This window comes from Aethalodelphis obliquidens, unplaced genomic scaffold, assembly GCF_003676395.1.
Source record: "Aethalodelphis obliquidens isolate GAN/ISIS:26980383/991018 unplaced genomic scaffold, ASM367639v1 scaffold111, whole genome shotgun sequence".
Taxonomy (NCBI): Eukaryota; Metazoa; Chordata; class Mammalia; order Artiodactyla; family Delphinidae; genus Aethalodelphis; species Aethalodelphis obliquidens.
In genome coordinates this window covers 233,453-251,122 of record NW_020838055.1, presented here as the reverse complement: position 1 = coordinate 251,122, position 17,670 = coordinate 233,453, and the positions used below count along the sequence as shown (strand labels likewise).

General features: G+C 45.2%; 1 protein-coding gene across 1 annotated transcript in view; it reads left to right on the top strand.

The window, feature by feature from the left end:
- Positions 1-3,532: 3,532 nt before the first annotated feature.
- CDCP1 (CUB domain containing protein 1) overlaps positions 3,533-17,670 on the top strand; it is a 54,217-nt gene continuing 40,079 nt past the window's right edge. The window contains exon 1 of the mRNA XM_027097033.1: positions 3,533-3,750. Within this exon, the coding sequence (XP_026952834.1) occupies positions 3,669-3,750 (82 nt within the window). The 5' untranslated portion in view covers positions 3,533-3,668. The remainder of the gene's footprint in view (positions 3,751-17,670) is intronic.

Here is a 17,670-nt window from a genome sequence, read left to right as displayed (position 1 = left end):
ATTATACCTTCAGAATTTTGAAGGTATTGCTTCATTGTCTTCCAGCTTCTAGAGTTGCTGTTGGGAAATGCAAAGCCATTTTGATTTTCATTTCTTCTCATGAGACCCTGGAAATTATCTGGAAATCATAAAATGTTCTCTTTGTTCACAGGTTCCTGAAATTTCACTGTGATGTACCTTGATGTGAGCCTATTTTATCCATTGTGTTGGATGCTCCATGAGTCTTTAAATCTGAAAACTCATGTCATTCGGGCCTGGGAAATTTCTTGAATTATATTACTGATGATGTCGTCTCTATTTCATCTGCTCTCTCTTTCTAGGAAACCCATTATTCAGATGTTGGATCTCCTGAACTGGACCTCTAATTACCTTAATTTTTCTCTCCTATTTTTTACCTTTATCTTTTTGCTTTACTTTCTGGGAAATCTTCCAACTTTTCTATTTATTTTTTAATGTCTACTATAGTTTTAAAATTTTTCTAAGAACTCTTCTGTGGGTCCCTGAATATTCATTTTTTATAAAATCCTGTTCCTACTGCATAGATACAATATTATCTGCTACCTTTCTAAAGAAGTTAGTAATTGTTTTGCTTTGCTTTGTTTTGTTTTATTCTCCTTATATAGTCTCTCTTCTCCAAGTTGCTTTTTTCTGTTTAGTTAGTTGGTTGATTTTGACTCTATCATGTTAGATGCTTTCCTCAGATGTCTTGAAATCCTACCGCCTGGTCATATTTAAATGTAAGAGATCAAAAAGCTGAATTGGTGGGGCTTACCAACTGGAAACATCATTGTAGCAATATGGTCAGCCTATTGATGGGGATAAACATCTGTATCTTTAGGTCTTTCCCCTTGAGCTGGTCAGATTCTCCAGAAGAAGACTCTTTCTATCTCCAGAATGGACTGAGACTATTGCAATCTGGGAGGCAAGTTGGGGCCTGGCGGCTAGGGAGCTCAGCATAGAGAATGCATATGTTCCTTTTATCTACCTATTTTTCAGAATGTTTCCTAGGCCTTCAGCTATGCCTGGCACTCCTCAGCCCAGTTCCCTCAGTTTTAACCTCTTCAGAAAACAATGCTTCAGACTTCTGCTGAGGGACAGTTGCCCAGCCAGAAGGAATGGAGTACAGTTTCCAGAGATCTAACTATAGTGTTTTTCAAACAGCTTTCTCCCGGGCTTCATTGTTTTAGCCTCTCCTTCACCCTCCCATTCCAGAATACCTTGTGCTGCCAGTTCCTTAGGGTTGGTTTATTGTTTTGTTTTTGTTTCTTTTTGAGAATTCTATCATATAAATCATGCTACTTCTCAATTTTCCCCATTACTGGCTTACAGTTACCACTTGTCCATCTGCTTTCCAGCTTCCAAGAGGATCCTGCTGTTGTCTTCTGTCTGTTCTCCCTGTCTTTGTAGGCTTATGTCTTTTTTTTTTTATTTCCTGTTTTGTAGTTTTTGTAGGGTTTCCAGAGGGGTCAAAATTAGATAGAATAGTCTGTTTTAAAACTCATCTTTCAATGTCATTTTTCTCTGGCAACAGACTGAAGCTGCCTGGATTTCTTCCAGTTCAGAAATAACCTTTTAAAATGGACTCCTTCCATTCAGCCAAGTTTGTAAAGACAAGACATTTCCAAAATTTGGCAATGCTTCGATTACACTCTACTCCAAGAACCAAGCTATTACCTCAAGACATCTTGAATTCAACTATGTAGCTGGGTTGTCATGCAAAGGATGCTGAAGTGCCTCCCCACTTTCCTCATCTCTTTCTCTTTGCTGCCATTATCTGGAAGCATCACTAATCCTTCACATCTGAGAATTATTGACTCATGTCATTTACAGAAAGTTAGTTTCACCCTCCCAGCGAGACAAGTTAAGCAAACTTCAGAAAATTATACAGTAAAGAAATGACTTGTTCCTTAGGCTTAAAGCTGTCACAAAGTATTTCCAGTATTTTCAATTCAACACGTTGCCATTATCATCATCATCATCATATGTGGAAAACAATGGTGTTATGGATGCTAGGAAAAGATGCTGGGGTATATATGCCTGCTTAGAATTAGGAAAACAGACACAATCTGCTTTACTCTCCTGTTACCATAAACATATTTGAAAGATGTTTAGATTTTCTGAAAATTTCTTTCTCTTGATGAAGCTGCCCTCAATTCCTTGGGGAGCACCAAAAGCTTTCCTACTTTTCTCATCCTCTTCCTTCCCTCTAGGCCTCAGTTTCCCCATCTGTCTGCCTGAGGCAGAAAGTGAACTGGAAGGTAAACTCTGATGTTCCCCCCAGCTCACAGTCCAGGCCCTGCCATAGATGGAAGGGTGGAGGGGGCAGTCATGTCCGCAGCCTGGACATCCCTGCCTCCCTCGTGGACTGTGGGCAGAGTTTGCTTTATTCTCATCATTGAAGATACACAGAAGGAGGGGATGAAGCTCCTATGAGATGGTTTCTCAGCCCTGCTCCCAATGAGTGTAGGGACAGCCTGGAGAAGCTCAGTTCCCCCAAGAATCAAACAGAAGTGGGAGCTGAACGTAGACCAATGCTCTTTCATGTGTTTTTCTTCCAGGTTGTTCTGGGTGACCCTGGCCCAGCCTCTGGCTGCCCACTGGCACAGACAGACCCAGGGGGGCCCTTGGAGTCATTTTGGCAGAACCTTGGTCTGCTAGCTGAGAGTCCCTGAACCATCCACTGCCTCTCCTTGTGGCCCTGTGACCCTGGACATGGTGTGTGGTCTGCAGGGGGTAAGGAGAATCTATAGGACCTCGGAAACCAGAGAAAGATGGCACACCAGCAGCTGGGAGGAGGAAAAGATACCCAGCGCCATTGATTTACAGCCCAACGACTGGAGTAAATGCCTCACGCTAGTACCATACATACTATTCACAACTCAAGGAAGGGGCCTCTGTGGACCTGTTCAGGTTTCTTCTCTTGGCCCTCTGCAGCCTCATGCATTTATTCACTCATTCATTCACTCTTCAAAAATGTAACAAAGCAACCCCGTTTGTGGAAACCCCTTCAGGGGCTATCAAATCCTGCCTCCATAAATTACTAACTGGCCTGGTGACCTTGGGCAGGTTGAGTGACTCAGTAAATGTTTCAACTGTTATATGGAAGGGTTGCTGTGAGCACTAGAAATACTGTCTGTGAAGTGCCTGGAGTTGGCTTCAGGCTCACAGTTTGGCAAAGAATAGCTGTAGCACCGGCGTTAAAGTCCAGCAAGCCTCCAGCCCAAATGAGGAAGCAGAGGCAGAAGCCAGGACTTGATGATCCACAGACATGATCCCCCGGAAAAATGCGCGGCACAGTGGCCTCCTTTGTCGCCCGGAAAGTAAAAGGAGGCCTGACTGGGTTCCCCAAGGGCGACCTTCGCGCCCGTAGACAAAGTCTTGAGAGGAGCGCCAGCTAGCCCTCGGAAGGTGGCTACAGGTCCCACTGCTCTGGACAAGAGAGGCGGGTGTAGAGGCAGGAAGGGGAGGAGGAAAGGGAGGAGGGGACTGACCCAGCCAGCTAGGGCTCCCGCGGCGCTAGGCGGAGCCAGGGCCAGTCCGGCCCGCGCTCAGGTGAGCGAGACGGGACGGAACTAACAGAAGCCCGTTCCAGGGTCGGGCCCGCGCCCGCCGCTCCGAATCACGGGCTACATTCGCTTTCCCCGCCGAGACCGAGGCGCCACGGAGCCATGGCCGGCCTGAACTGCAGGGTCGCGGTCGGACTGCTGGGGGTCCTGCTGCTGGGCGCTGCGCGCCTGGCCCGCGGATGGGGTGAGTGCGGCGCTGCCAGTGCGCGGAGCGCTGAGGGGGCACTGGGCTTTGAGGGTCTACACCGCCCGCCACGGTGGGGCGGGGCGGCGCGGGCGGGGGACACAGACGTCTGGGGCCCCCCGGAAGCCCGGCTCCGGGGCGTGCCGCGTCGGGAGTGGTGGCCGTACCCTCCCGCATTCCGCGCGACCTCGCCCAGGGCTCAGACCACGGCAAGTGGAGGTGTCCCCGAGCGGGGAGCACCGCGGTGGTCGGGGCCACGAGCCGGGCGCCGTCAGAGAAGGAGAGAAGGGCGCGCGGACGCCGGGCCCGGGGAACCTCGCTGAGGTGGCGCGCCGCGCGCTCGGGGGCTCTACCTGGATTATCGATGGCGCCGGGCTGGGCGTGAGGAGAAAACTTCACTCTCTGGCGCACCCTCTACCTCAGCGCCTGGGTCAGAGAGACGGGGCGAGAAAACGGTGGTTTGGCGCCACAACATCCCACCTTTTTTCTCACCTTTTCCCCTGTTCGTCCGCTCCTTTCTCGCTCTCCCGAAGTTTAGGAACATTAATCCAAAAATGAAAGCACTTCTGTGCCGCGGAGGCTCTGCACGACCCCGCCCCTCGCACCTGTGGGTAGTGGACTTGGACAGCGGAAGGGGGTCGGCAGAGGGGGCGGTCCACAGTTGTGCGGGAATTCCGAGTTCCGGTGGGGGGCAGGGACCGCCACATCCCAGCTACCTGGGCCTACGAGGAGCCCTGTGGGCCCTGGAAGCATTAAAACCGTACCGGTCTCTTCATGTAAGAACTTGATTTGAGGCCTTTCCTGAGACTAGTACAACTTTTGTGTTTTTAAAAGAGCTATCCAGGAAGCGATTTGGGTTTTTGATTACCCTTTGCTGCATCTAAGGGGACGTTTGTGTTTGGCAGGCAGGTATATTAGAGGAAATTAAGTTAAAGAATCGATCTAAGCAGATGAGTTGAACTTGGGCGTTCCGGCAATTGCCATCATGACAAATCCGAGACTGGAAAGCTTCCTGGTTCTTTTCTCCAACAGCAGTGAGGTGACATATTGCTGCACAGAAGATGGGACGTTGAAAATATTTACTGTGTTTATTGTAATTTGGACTGAGTTTTCAAGATTCCCTTGAAGAAAAAGTCAGTTTAATAATAAAGAGTAGAGGCTTCCCTGGTGGCGCAGTGGTTGAGAGTCCGCCTGCCGATGCAGGGGACATGGGTTCGTGCCCCGGTCCAGGAAGATCCCACATGCCGCGGAGCGGCTGGGCCCGTGAGCCATGGCCGCTGAGCCTGCGCTCTGCAACGGGAGAGGCCTCAACAGTGAGAGGCCCGCGTACCGCACAAAAAAAAAAAAAAAAAGAATAAAGAGTAATTTAGCTAATGAAAGTAGGTGTAAATGTATGTGTGAGGGAAAATAGTGTGCCCATCACACTTGAGAGCTGTCTTGAAACTCTGGGAATTGTCTGAGATGTTTCCGGTTGTCTGTGATAACAGTTGAGAACTCCTCCAGTGAGAGTATGGTGTAAATCAAGGCATCAGTGCATTACTGACAACTATGACAGCTTATCCTGAACTGGCTTGTGTTACATGTCTGATTCCTCCCTGTGGCCTGGAGAGGCTGCCATTTTGGTCTCCAGTGAGTCCGGTGGAGTCTGTTATTTCCAGGAAGTTCTTGACTGTTGGAAGTTCTTGACTGTTGGAGCCGTGTCTCTTGGTTCATTGTATAGATACAGGGAAGCCCAGGAACTTTCCCATTTTACCTTCTTAAATCTTTCCTGTGGTCTTAAGAAGTGGACCTGTGAGGCCACATCTCTGGGCTGAACTAAAGGTTATCCCTTTGTGGTTGGAGCAGTCACAGAGTACATTTGCTTTGCCCAGAGTCTTGGGGTTGATCTAACTGGTGGAGACCTTCGAGAAGTTAGTAGAGTCTGTCCTGAAAAGATGGAGAGAACCAGAGAGCCTAGCACAGTGGATTTATTTTATAAATCCCTGAACTCTCTTAAGACTCTGCAGAGTGAAAATGATGTTGGTGTCACTGCAGAGATGAAGAGTAAAGGAAAGTTTGCATCTTGGTGGGGTGTGTTTGTTTGAGTTTGGTATTCCCACCAGCTCTCCCACTTCTAAGAATGAAAGATTGGTTAAGTTAAAATAGCCTTGTTAAAACCTCAACTTAGGGACTTCCCTGGTGGTGCAGTGGTTAAGAATCTGCCTGCCAATGCAGGCGACACAGATTTGAGCCCTGGTTCTGGAAGATCCCACATGCCACGGAGCAACTAAGCCCGTGCTCCACAACTACTGAGCCCACGTGCCACAGCTACTGAAGCCCACGAGCCTAGGGCCCGTGCTCTGCAACAAGAGAAGCCACTGCAGTGAGAAGCCCACCCACTGCAACGAAGAGCAGCTGCCGCTCACCACAACTAGAGAAAGCCTGTGCGCAGCAACGAAGACCCAACACAGTCAAAAATAAATAAATTTATTTATTTTTAAAAAAAGTTTAGTCTAAGAGATTCAAGTAGGATAGCATTTAAAAAAAAAAGAAAAAAAAAAGAAAAAAAAACCCTCAACTTAGTGGCTTTCCAAGAACCACTCAGGTACCAGAGTCTGGGTCAGTGACCCCATTCTTGCCGCCATTGTTTCTTGCCAAAAATATGAGTAGGCCTCAAATGACGTGTTCACTCACCCTGGGTGAGTGTGTGTGTTCATCATTCTTCAGATTCAAATGTGTAACTGGCAGAACTGATGAGTCCTCCCCCCACTCTAACCCCCACACCCACACAGACTGTTTCTCTGCTGGCTGTAGACATGTGCCCGAGTGCTGACCCATCAGCCTCAGGGGTCACTTCATATGTTACCGTTTTGTCTGCAATGACTGTACCCTGCCCCCCCACATTCTTCTAGGGGTTCTCCCAGGCTATCAGTGTGGCAAAAGGAAGTTGAAATTACTTAAATGTTTTAAGTAATATATATATAATTATTGTAGAAAAATTGGCAACAAATATAACAAAATATCTGTGAGCAAACCACCTTGGTCATTTTGGTGCACAATTTGAGTGTGTGTGTGTGTGTGTGTGTGTAAAACCAAAAATGGGACCATCCCTTTGTATAGCTTTAACTAGTCCCCTATTGGTGGACATTTAGATTGCTTTCAATTTTTCCTACTAAAAATAGAACATGTCCAGAGTTTCCCTTGTGGCGCAGTGGTTGAGAATCCGCCTGCCAATGCAGGGGACACGGGTTCGATCCCTGGTCCGGGAAAATCCCACATTGCTGCGGAGCAACTAAGCCCGTGTGCCACAACTACCGAGCTTGTGCTCTAGAGCCCGTGAGCCACAACTACTGAGCCTGCGTGCTGCAACTACTGAAGCCCGTGCACCTAGAGCCCCTGCTCCACAACAAGAGAAACCACTGCAATGAGAAGTCCATGCACCGCAATGAAGAGTAGTCCCCACTCACTGCAACTAGAGGAAGCCCACGTGCAACAACGAAGACCCAACGCAGCCAAAAATAAAATAAATATATATATTTTTAAAAAGCTTTAAAAAAATAGAACATGTCCAACAATAGGGGTCTGTTCAGTGAAAAGACGTTAAAAATTATATAGCACAGATTCTATAATGACATGAAGTGATATTATCTCTGCATTGCTAAGGTTATAAAATAGTGTCAACTGGATTATCCCATTTTGATATATCTGAGAATGTGTTCCTGTGGCTCTATTCTGCACATTCTTGACTATTTGCTCCAACTAAAATTCTGGAAATAGAATTGCTGGGATGAAGAGTGGAGAAGAGGTTAAGGTTTTGGATACACATGTCCATGTTGCCCTGTGGGTAGCTTGTCCTGTTGTTCTGGTGTACCTTCCTGCCAACAGAGTATGAATGCCCTTTTCCCACACTCCCTGGGCTGTCATCATTGTTGTTTCACTAGCAACTATGGGAGAAGCATTCCTCCCTCTAGCTCAGCAAGCAGGGACTGAACGGTGTTGGTGGGTATTCAAGAACCTTAGGAGTGCCCCAGCTAGGTGGTACTAATAGTCCAGCAGCACTTTTTTTTTGCTAAAAACAAAAACCCAGAACTGAGTCCCTTGGCTTATAACACAAGCCTCACCTTCGATTTTGCTCAGTGGTGCTGACTTTGGTTTGGATGGAGGAGAAGGGGAGTTTGCTGGTCAGAAGGATCCATGATTGAGGTCAAGATGGGTGGGACAATGGGGGCGTGATATGGGGGAGCCACAGCTAAGGCTCTCCACCTGGGTGATTAAGAAAAGTTCACACCCCTTAATTATCATTCTAAATTATAAAAATTATTCCACAATCAAATTATTTCAAACCACTTCCTACAACCTTGTAATTAGCCCATCACCTTCTCCTGGGCAGCTGGCAACATTTTAGAGAAACCAGCAAGGAGAGCCAAGTCCCCTTCCTCACCTCTTTGTAGCCTTGGGTTTGTATTCAGTACACAAGATTTTTGTTTCTTTGTTTTTGTTTTTTTATTAATTACTAACTACTACTTGTAATACCTAACACATATTGAGCTTCTGCTCTGTGCCAGCCACTCTTCTGAGTATTTTACGTGTAAGCATCTCCCACTTAACATCAGTAATTCATCCCTAAAAACCAGACGTACTGCATGAAAACACTAACTGATGACCTACATCTCATTATTTCATGTGGGACAAACTATAAAAACCTACTGCACAAAACCCAAACCCCCAACAGTTTCCAAAAGCATAATGAAACACCAGAAGATACCCATATATAATTAACAACCAATTCTATTAAATGTAAAATGCATGACATCCCTTCTGGATTGCCAGACCATTTACTGTATGTGGCTCTTCACAGACAGTTGCTTTGTGTGTAATAACTTCCTGCACCCCTTTTGTTGGCAGTCGTGGCGTCTCCACCAGATCCTCGCATTCTGCCTATTTTGTTTGCAACATACATTTTTTTTCAAATGTTGTATTGTGTTTGGAGATGTAAATATACATATTTCCTAAATAGACATTGGCCAAAAATAACTGTGATAGATGACACAATGTTTGAGTAATAAAAACTCAGCTGTTTCCTCTTGTGAAAATGTAAATCCAGGAGGCATTCTTGAGTAGACCTGATAGTCATTTAGCTCTCCAGCCTCAAGCAAGTACTCCTATAAGCCCTTAATAGAGGGGCACAGAAAGGTAAAGTAACTTGCCCAGGGCTACCCAGCAAGTATGTAGTGATGCTGAGATGGTAGCCCAGGTAGCCTGACTTCGGAACTCAGCTTCTGTCACCAGTGTGCCATGCCCCCTGTGCACAGTGGGACTCCTAAAGACAGCATTTGCTGGTCATCTTAGAGACAGTGTCTGCACTCCAGACATTTTCTTTCATTTTTTGAAAAATCAGCCAACACTTACTGAGGGCTGTGTTCATATTTGTTCTAGGAATGTGTGTTTTTTGTTTTTAAAATGTTTTTTTTGAGGTCACATTGGTGTATAACATTGTATAAGTTTCATGTGTACAGCATTGTATTTCAGCTTATGTATACCCTACGGCGTGCTCATCACCAAAAATTTATTTTCCGTCTGTCACCGTGCAGTTGATCCCATTTTCCACATTTGCGCCCCCCAACCCCCGACCCCGTCCCTTCCCCTCTGGTAACCACTGCTCTGTTCTTTGAATCTACATGTTTTTTTTTGTTTGGTTTGTTCATTTATTTTGTTTTTTGTTTGTTCGTTTTTTATGTTCCACATATATGTGAAATCATACAGTATTTGACTTTCTCCATCTGATAGCATAATACCCTCAAGGTTCATCCATGTTATCGCAAATGGCAAGATTTCATCTTTTTTATGGCTGAGTAATATTTCATTGTTTGTATCTGTGTGTGTGTATCTATCTATCTATCTGTACATATATATCACATCTTCTTTATCCATTCTTCCATCAGTGGGCATTTAGGTTGTTTCCATATGTTAACTATTATAAATAATGCTGCTATGAATATCTGGGTACATGTATCTTTTAGAATTAGTGTGTTTGTATCTTTGGGTAAATACCCAGAAGTGGGATAGCTGGATCATATGGTAATGTGTATATGTTTTTAATATGTAAACAATATAAAAACTGTACTTAGAAAAAGAATTACCTGTACGTGGTAACAAAATTTCAAATAGTACAAAATGATCTGTGGCGGGGAGAGGGGAGTATGTCCCCTTCTACCTCTGACCCCAGGCCTCCTCCCAGAGGCAGCTGTGGTTTCTTGTGCATTGTTCCTGAGCATGTACAAGTTTACAAATATACATACCTCCCTTCTTTACACAAAAAGGAGCACAAATATAGTATATAGTATAGGATGTGTCCCATATGCGTCTTGATTTTTTTCATGTAGCAATCCATCTTGGTTCTAACTCCATACAAGAACATACGGAGCTGCCATGCTTTTTGACAGCTGCATAATATTCCTTGTCATGGGAGCATCATGTTATATTTAACCAGCCACTTGTTAATGGATTGTTTCCAATCGTCTGTTGCTATGAACAGAGCCTCACTGACCATCTTTACAGCTGACTTTTTTGGGTATATGGACAAGTTTATCTGTAAGTGAAATTCCTGGATGAGGAGTTACTGGGTCAAAGCGTTTGTACAGAAAATGTCAAATAGAAGGAAGTGAGTAATAGGGGAAACAGCTTGCCCAAGAGCCCAGCTAATAGGTGGTAGTGCCATCTGTAAATCTGGGCAGTCTCGTTTCAGAGTACAGGCTCTTAACCACCCCAGGCTGCAATTTACTCCTTTCTTTATTCTTTCCAGTTGAAACTAATCATGAACTTTAGGCAAGGGAAATATTTTGAATTTCCTTTCAAATATTTACTTTCAGTTCCGTGATCAGAATGCCATGAGCACTGTGTATTGAGAAGGCTGAAGACGGGCTTGCACTCTGATAGCTCCTCATGTTTGCATTGAGGACTGATTAATTCTTTATGACTTTTTACCTTGATAAGTCTAATAGTTAAGGTGTAACACCCTTTGAGCTGCTGTAACACAGACCCAGATGTGTCTAATGGCTCAAACGCAATAGATGTTTATTTCTTACTCACGGAAGGTCCTAAACAGGGGATCTCCTCCAAGCAGTGATATGGGGACCCAGGCTCCTTCCACTTTCTGACTCCACCATCTTCAAGAAGTGTGGCTTCTGTGTTCATCCATATCAAACTGATAGAAGATCAAAGAGCAGGAGGGGTCTTACATGGAGGGTTTTATGGTCCAGGAATGGAATTTGTTTCGTATCAATTCTGCTGCCACTCTGTTGACTAAAACTCAGTGGCATGGCTCTATCCACCTGAAAGGGAGACTGAAATGTAGTATAGATGGGAACCCAGGAAGAAGTCATCGTCGCGGGCAGAGTGGTATGAGTGCCAGACTTAAGGGTCAGGACACCTGGTTCTAACTTCAAGTCTTGTCAACAGTTAGCCTTATGACTTGGGAAAAGTTGCCCTGTCTCCTTAGGCCTCAGTTTCCCAGACTTTCATGTAGGGGCTTGGACCGTGCAGAGGAACCAGCAGCCCTAATGTCTTACGAGCTGATTTACATGAGAGCTGATTTGTGGATCTTCTGGAGACCCCCGAGCTATTGGAAGAGCTCAGGCAGGGTCATATCCAATCCCCATTAGGAAAGTGGCTGGAATGGTGCTTGGCACATAGCAGGCACTTAATAAATATCTGTGGAATAAACAAACGGATAATCCAGGTCAAGGCCTGTTCCTTCTAGGAGAGGGTATGAGCTTGTAGACATTAGATGACTTCTTCAAGTCACTGTGAGAAGGTGGCAAGGGCAAGAAGGTCTAAAGCCCAGGTCTTCTGGCTCCAAATCTGATGCAAATCAGACAGAAGAGGAGGAGGAGGGAAGCACAGTCCCAGTGACTGCGTGTGTGGACTGGGAAAACTAGAAAGTAGGAAAAAGAAAGTGTGGATTGATAGACGGAGCCACAGCTTTCTGTGTCCCTTTAGGGTGTGGAAGACACCTCGTTGGTGGTCTGGGTTCTCTTCCTCACCCCAGGACCCAGGATCTTCATTCTGTAGAACATGCTCATAAATCTCTGCTTGTCCACTTCCAGGAGGAAGTGGATGGGGGTGTGGGTGGGTTTTCGGGAATGCAACCCCACTCCTGTATACTTGCAAGGGAAAAACTAGATAATGATGGCGATACAGTGAAAGAAGCAAGGTGTAAAGTAGTGTGTGTATGTACAGTGTGACTGTAGTCATAGGAAAAAAGACTGGAAGGAAGAAGTTACACCAGAAGTATCTGGCCTACAGTGTACCCAGCAGAGCCCTCCTGCATGAAGGATGGTTTGCTGGTAGCCGTGATGATCGTGACAAGGACTTTGTATTGTCCTGCACATTCTCCCATGTGAACCACATTGCTTCACAATATCCCAGCTTGGTTCGTGTGGTTTGGATTTCTCTAAACAGTAATACTGATTTGTGATAGAATACAGTAGAAAATCAGAATTTGTTTTACAGACATATACCTCACAAACTTTTATAAAATGTGAAGTTCTTTCTTCAGTTACTGTACTTAAAAAATAATCTGCACTTTTCAGTTCTCTCCTGAGTACAGCCCAAGCCAAGGGCACCCCTGAGAGCCTTGTTAGTCTGACTTTGCCAGGGAGAGGCTGTACTCTTGGACGGGCCGTCCATTCTGCCAGATGGAAATGCAGCTCAACAATATACTATGAGGCCATTAACCACCTCACCCTAGACTGTGAACATCTTTAAATAATAAATTCGGAAATATTTTGAAAAAACAAATTATAACTGTTCCATGAGCACCAATGGTATAACTTTCTTTGTTTTAAGTGAAGTGCAAATATTCCCTACCCTCAATGGCAGACAACCAAAGCATTCTGGGGGAAATGTGCCACTTCTGTAAAAACTTATGGGTGCCTACGTGCTGTCTTTGGCTGGGACAATAAAAAACAGTCTCCAGAATTGAGTTCATCAACTTTCTGCATCCAAAAATTACACAGAGTTCAAGTCAGGCTGTTGTTTTTGTTTTGGGGTCTGCCCACTTGGCCATCTCCAAGTAATGTCACACAATGCTTGGAGCCATGAGGAGACTTCTCAACACTTGACAATTTGTGGTCCAGCTGAGAGCTGGGCTAGGATGGTGTATGTCCAGGCACGTGCCAGATTCCTTCAAGCAGATGCTTTATCTTCCATCATTGGGCTGGTGATGGGGACATCAAGCTATTTCAAACAAGGATGTTTGGCTGAAACATTTTTTAACCTGAGAACAACTCACAAACATTTGGTGAGAGGTCCCAGGACATCATGGAGGATGCAGAGATGGTGAGATGAAGCCCCCGAGTGTGAAGGGCAGACAGACGCCTAACTCTGGTGCACAGTGGCACACCGGCCACGGAGGAGAGTCCAAGAGCCAGCAGCACAGAGGGTGAAGTTATCAAATGCTGCTCCTCCTGCTAGAAGTCTACGCTATGCTGGAGGCCCCAGGCAGCTGGGGACACTGTCTCGGGAGGACTTAGCCTGTGGTGATGGGCTATCTTTACCACCAACCGCCCTGCTGACGAGTCTCACTGGAGTGGGGCCCTGGAGTATCTTCGAGGCATAGACCCGATGAAAATAACGTCTGTAAATCACTCAGCACAGTGTCCAGCCTCGAACAGATTCCTCACTTAATAATTGTTATTACTTTGATCATTTGAGTTGAGCCCAAGAAGAACATTGAAATTTTCAGCAGCAGACAACATGGACCAAACTGCCAGGCCGTTGTCTGTGTAACCAGGTTGCTTTTGGGAGACATTTTGGTTGTTTCAGCCTCTGCTACTACATACTATGCTTCAGCCCCTATCCCAGTGCGGTCAGCTTTGGGCCCTTATGAGGAACGGGAAGCTCCTAGAATCGAAGCTGCTGGATTAAAAACTGCAAGAAATTGTTCTCAATGACACTAGAACATGTTTTTAAAAATTGTTTGCAGGTAAGCACCAGCGCACGCCAGTGCGTGCGTGCATGCATGCACGCACACGCACAAACACACACATTTCCTTTTAGCCAAGGAACTGACCAGACCGGTTTTATGTAACTTAAACATCAGGCCCAATTACACATGAGAAGTGAAAAGAACTTCCTAGTGGGCTTCCAAAGATTACAGCTGTCCTTGTGAGCAGGTGTCATAAACTGAGACTGGGCTGGAGTGTGCCAGGCCATGAAACCAGAGCTGGATATTCTGTGGAGTCTGGCAGGGCCCCTGCTTTCATCCCTGCTGAGAGGTGGAGGATTGCCCAACTGCCCTGAAGTTGCTGACAGTCTTATCAGGCACTTCAGCCCTGGACTGTCAGGAGCAAGTTCTCAACTTATCACAACAAAGAAGACGTTTTTTTCAAATTGTAGACAGTGCTTGGGTCATTTTGCAGAAGCCCATCCCAACACAATGCAGCCAAGCCCTTGAAATAACATCTTCCAGCCTCCCTGGTCTCTGCTTCTGTGGGAATACAATTCCAGTTCCAACCAGGAACCGTGGGACACCAAGGAAGGTATGTCCCACTGGCACCTTGAAACTCCAGATAAGCATCTTCTTCTCCTTCCCCTGGTAACTGGAGACTGGAAACAAGCCAAATGTCCATGATTAGAAGACTGGTTAAATTAATGATGGTATATCCAAACAGTGGAATGCTACACAGCCATTTAAAAGAATGGGGTGGCTCTCAGTGTACAGACATGGCATAACCCCCCCAGATATATTCTTGAGGGGAAAACACAAGATTCAGAACAGTGAGGATGGTATGCCACCCTTTGGCAAAGTGAAATGAAATAACGCAGGGGTGCCTTATAGAGATATGCTTGCATATTTTCCTTTGTGCTTCATGTATTTTTTATCTAAAAGTAAAATATATTTTTCAACTTTATTGAAATATAATGTACATACCATAAAATTCACCACTCAACTGCACTGTTTGATGAGTGCTGTCAGGTGGTACAACGTTTCAATCACCCTGCAAAGTTCCTCCAGACCCCTTTGCAGGCAGAGGCCCTGCCCTTTGGCCCCTGGAAACCATTGAATTGCCTTCTATCACCACAGTTTTGTCTTAAAAATAGTTTTAAATTAAAAAACAAAATTTAAAGCCAGCTATGGGTATAGCAATGATTCTGTCTTCAAAAAAGTCTACAGATGCTTCCTGCAAGAATTTGGTGTATAGAAGGGATGGAGTAGAAGTATTAAGTCACTGGGAATCAAGGAACTAATGACCAAAACTGCCTTCTCCACCGGGAGCAGCTTTTCTTGAAAAACAATTTGCTGCATTTCCCACCCCCCTATCCACTGTTAGGGCCTAGCACTGAGCAGGCCTAGAGAATCTGATTTTTGCCTAGACTGTCTTGAAAAGATCTAGCCTAGTCTTGGGTTATTTGGTAACAGATTCCATTCATTCCCCAGATGTTGGAGGCCCCTTGTGCTGGATGCTGGACATTGAGAGGTAGAAAACCCTAGTCCCTTGCTCTCTGGGGGCTCACCACCCAGAAGGGATTCAAACATGTAAACCAGGAGCTACAAATGGGTGGCCTGAGGGCCTTGGCCCAGTTCTGTTTGATGTGTTTTGAAAAAAGCTGAATTACAATATATTTAGTAGAGCATGTACCCTCTGATTCAATAAAGACCCTCCTCACTATGTTGGCTTTTCTCATTTATATTACCTGCCTAGGCCCTGAAAGCATTTGAGTTTGAGACAATATGCAGTGTGGTAAGTACAGCAAAAGATGTATGTATGAGAACTGCAATAAAGGTTGAGGATGGAGAATACCTTCCACAGGCAGGAAAAGAGAAGGAGGAGGACAGGTGTTCTGGTGTCTGAGGTCTGTGGAACATCATAGCAAAACCCTAAAATAGGCCCTGGAACAGAAGTACAGCTCTGTCATTCATCACCAGTAATCCCATGGTGTTGTTTTGATATTTTAAAAGTGTTGGGTCATTTGTAGAGATGTGGATGGACCTAGAGACTGTCATACAGAGTGAAGTAATCCAAAAAGAGAAAAGCAAATATTGTATATTAACGCATGTATGTAGAATCTAGAAAAATGATAGAAATGAACTGGTTTGCAATGCAGAAATAGAGACACAGATGTAGAGAACAAATGTACGGACACCAAGGGCTGGGATGAATTGGGGGATTGGGATTGACATATATACACTAATATGTATAAAATAAATAACTAATAATAACCTGCTGTATAGCACGGGGAACTCCACTTCGCTGTACAGTAGAATCTAACACAACACTGTGAAACAACTATACCCCCGTAAAAAAGATAAATAAATAAAATAAAAGTGTTCTCCCACCATCTCTGAAAAGACAGCTTGCAAAGTGATCCTCTGTCTGGAAAAATGTAATGAAGAGTAATCCTTCAATTTATGATTCATGACTGGAGACCAACTATAGGCGCGAAGCAGAATGTAGTTTGAATGATAATTAAATGCCTCATTACTCTGGGATTTTCTAACTGAGTTTTGTTCCCATCCTCCTCTTCCTTCCTTGGCAATAGCACTTAGCAGCAGGACCAACTCCTGCTATGAGGAAGGAATACGGGTCATGAAAGGGAAAGTGCTCTGAACCACAGCCTCTCTCCCTTTCAGGAATAACCATCTACTTTTTCTTCCACCTGCAGACACAATGTGTCTCCTCAAAACCCCTAGCTCAGCATTCTTGGTCCCTCAACTCAGTTTTTCACCTCCCTGAATTTATGGCATAATTATCTTAAGATCATTAGCTAGTGTCACCACTGGCACTGTCCAGGTGCCAATAGCGGCCATCTTAGTTGATGTAACACCCTCCATAATGATCATCCTTGTTGATATAATTTCGTCCGTGATGGCTGAACACCTATAATGTCCATTCTTACTGATTTAATGCCTCCCATGTTAATACCTTCTGTAACAGCAATCCTCGTGGACATACACCTTCCATAACAACTGTCCTTGTTGACATAGTACCTTCCATAATGGCCCTCCTCATTGACATGACACCTCCTGGGGGCTGTCCTGACCCCTCTGGATGAAGAAAGCATGTGTCTTTCTGGCCCCAAATATCTCCTAGAGTGTGCAGGCTTCCTTTGCTGACCTGTTTTACCATGGGGTTATGTGGTTTGCTGGAGGAATCACTGTACTGACTGGCCCATGGTCGTTTGAGAGAGCTTCATTCAAAGACTTACTCTCCAAGTCAGGCTATGTGGATGAATCACCCCCACCCCCACCCCTGTCTTTAAGGTTGCTGGAAACAATGGTAACTAGACTTATCATGGTGATTATTTCATGACGCATGTAAGTCAAATCATTACATTGTACACCTTAAACTTACAATGCTGTATGTCAATTATATCTCAATAAAACTGGAAGAAAAAAATTAAAAATATTAAAAGATTGCTGGAGATAACAACAACAAAAGGTACTAACCCCTACTCCCTAAAACAAGAGATTTAAACAGAAGGATGTATTCCCAGTTGGCTGCAGCCCTGGCCCCTGGGATAGGGCTGGCCCACACTCCCCAGTCCTGTTCCCCTAAGTGATCAGGAGGTTGGGTCTCTGCAGTTAAGAAGCAGTTAGACCTAGGGCTTCCCTGGTGGCACAGTGGTTAAGAATCCGCCTGCCAATGCAGGGGACATGGGTTCGAGCCCTGGTCCGGGAGGATCCCACGTGCTGCGGAGCAACTAAGCCTGTGTGCCACAACTACTGAAGCCCGTGTGCCACAACTACTGAAGCCTGTGCGCCTAGAGCTTGTGCTCCGCAACAAAAGAAGCCACTGCAATGAGAAGCCCTCCGCACCACAACAAAGAGCAGCCCCTGCTCGTGCAACTAGAGAAAGCCCACGCACAGCAACGGAAGACCCAACGCAGCCAAAAATAAATAAATTAATTAAATAAATCTATAAAAAAAAAAAAGAAGCA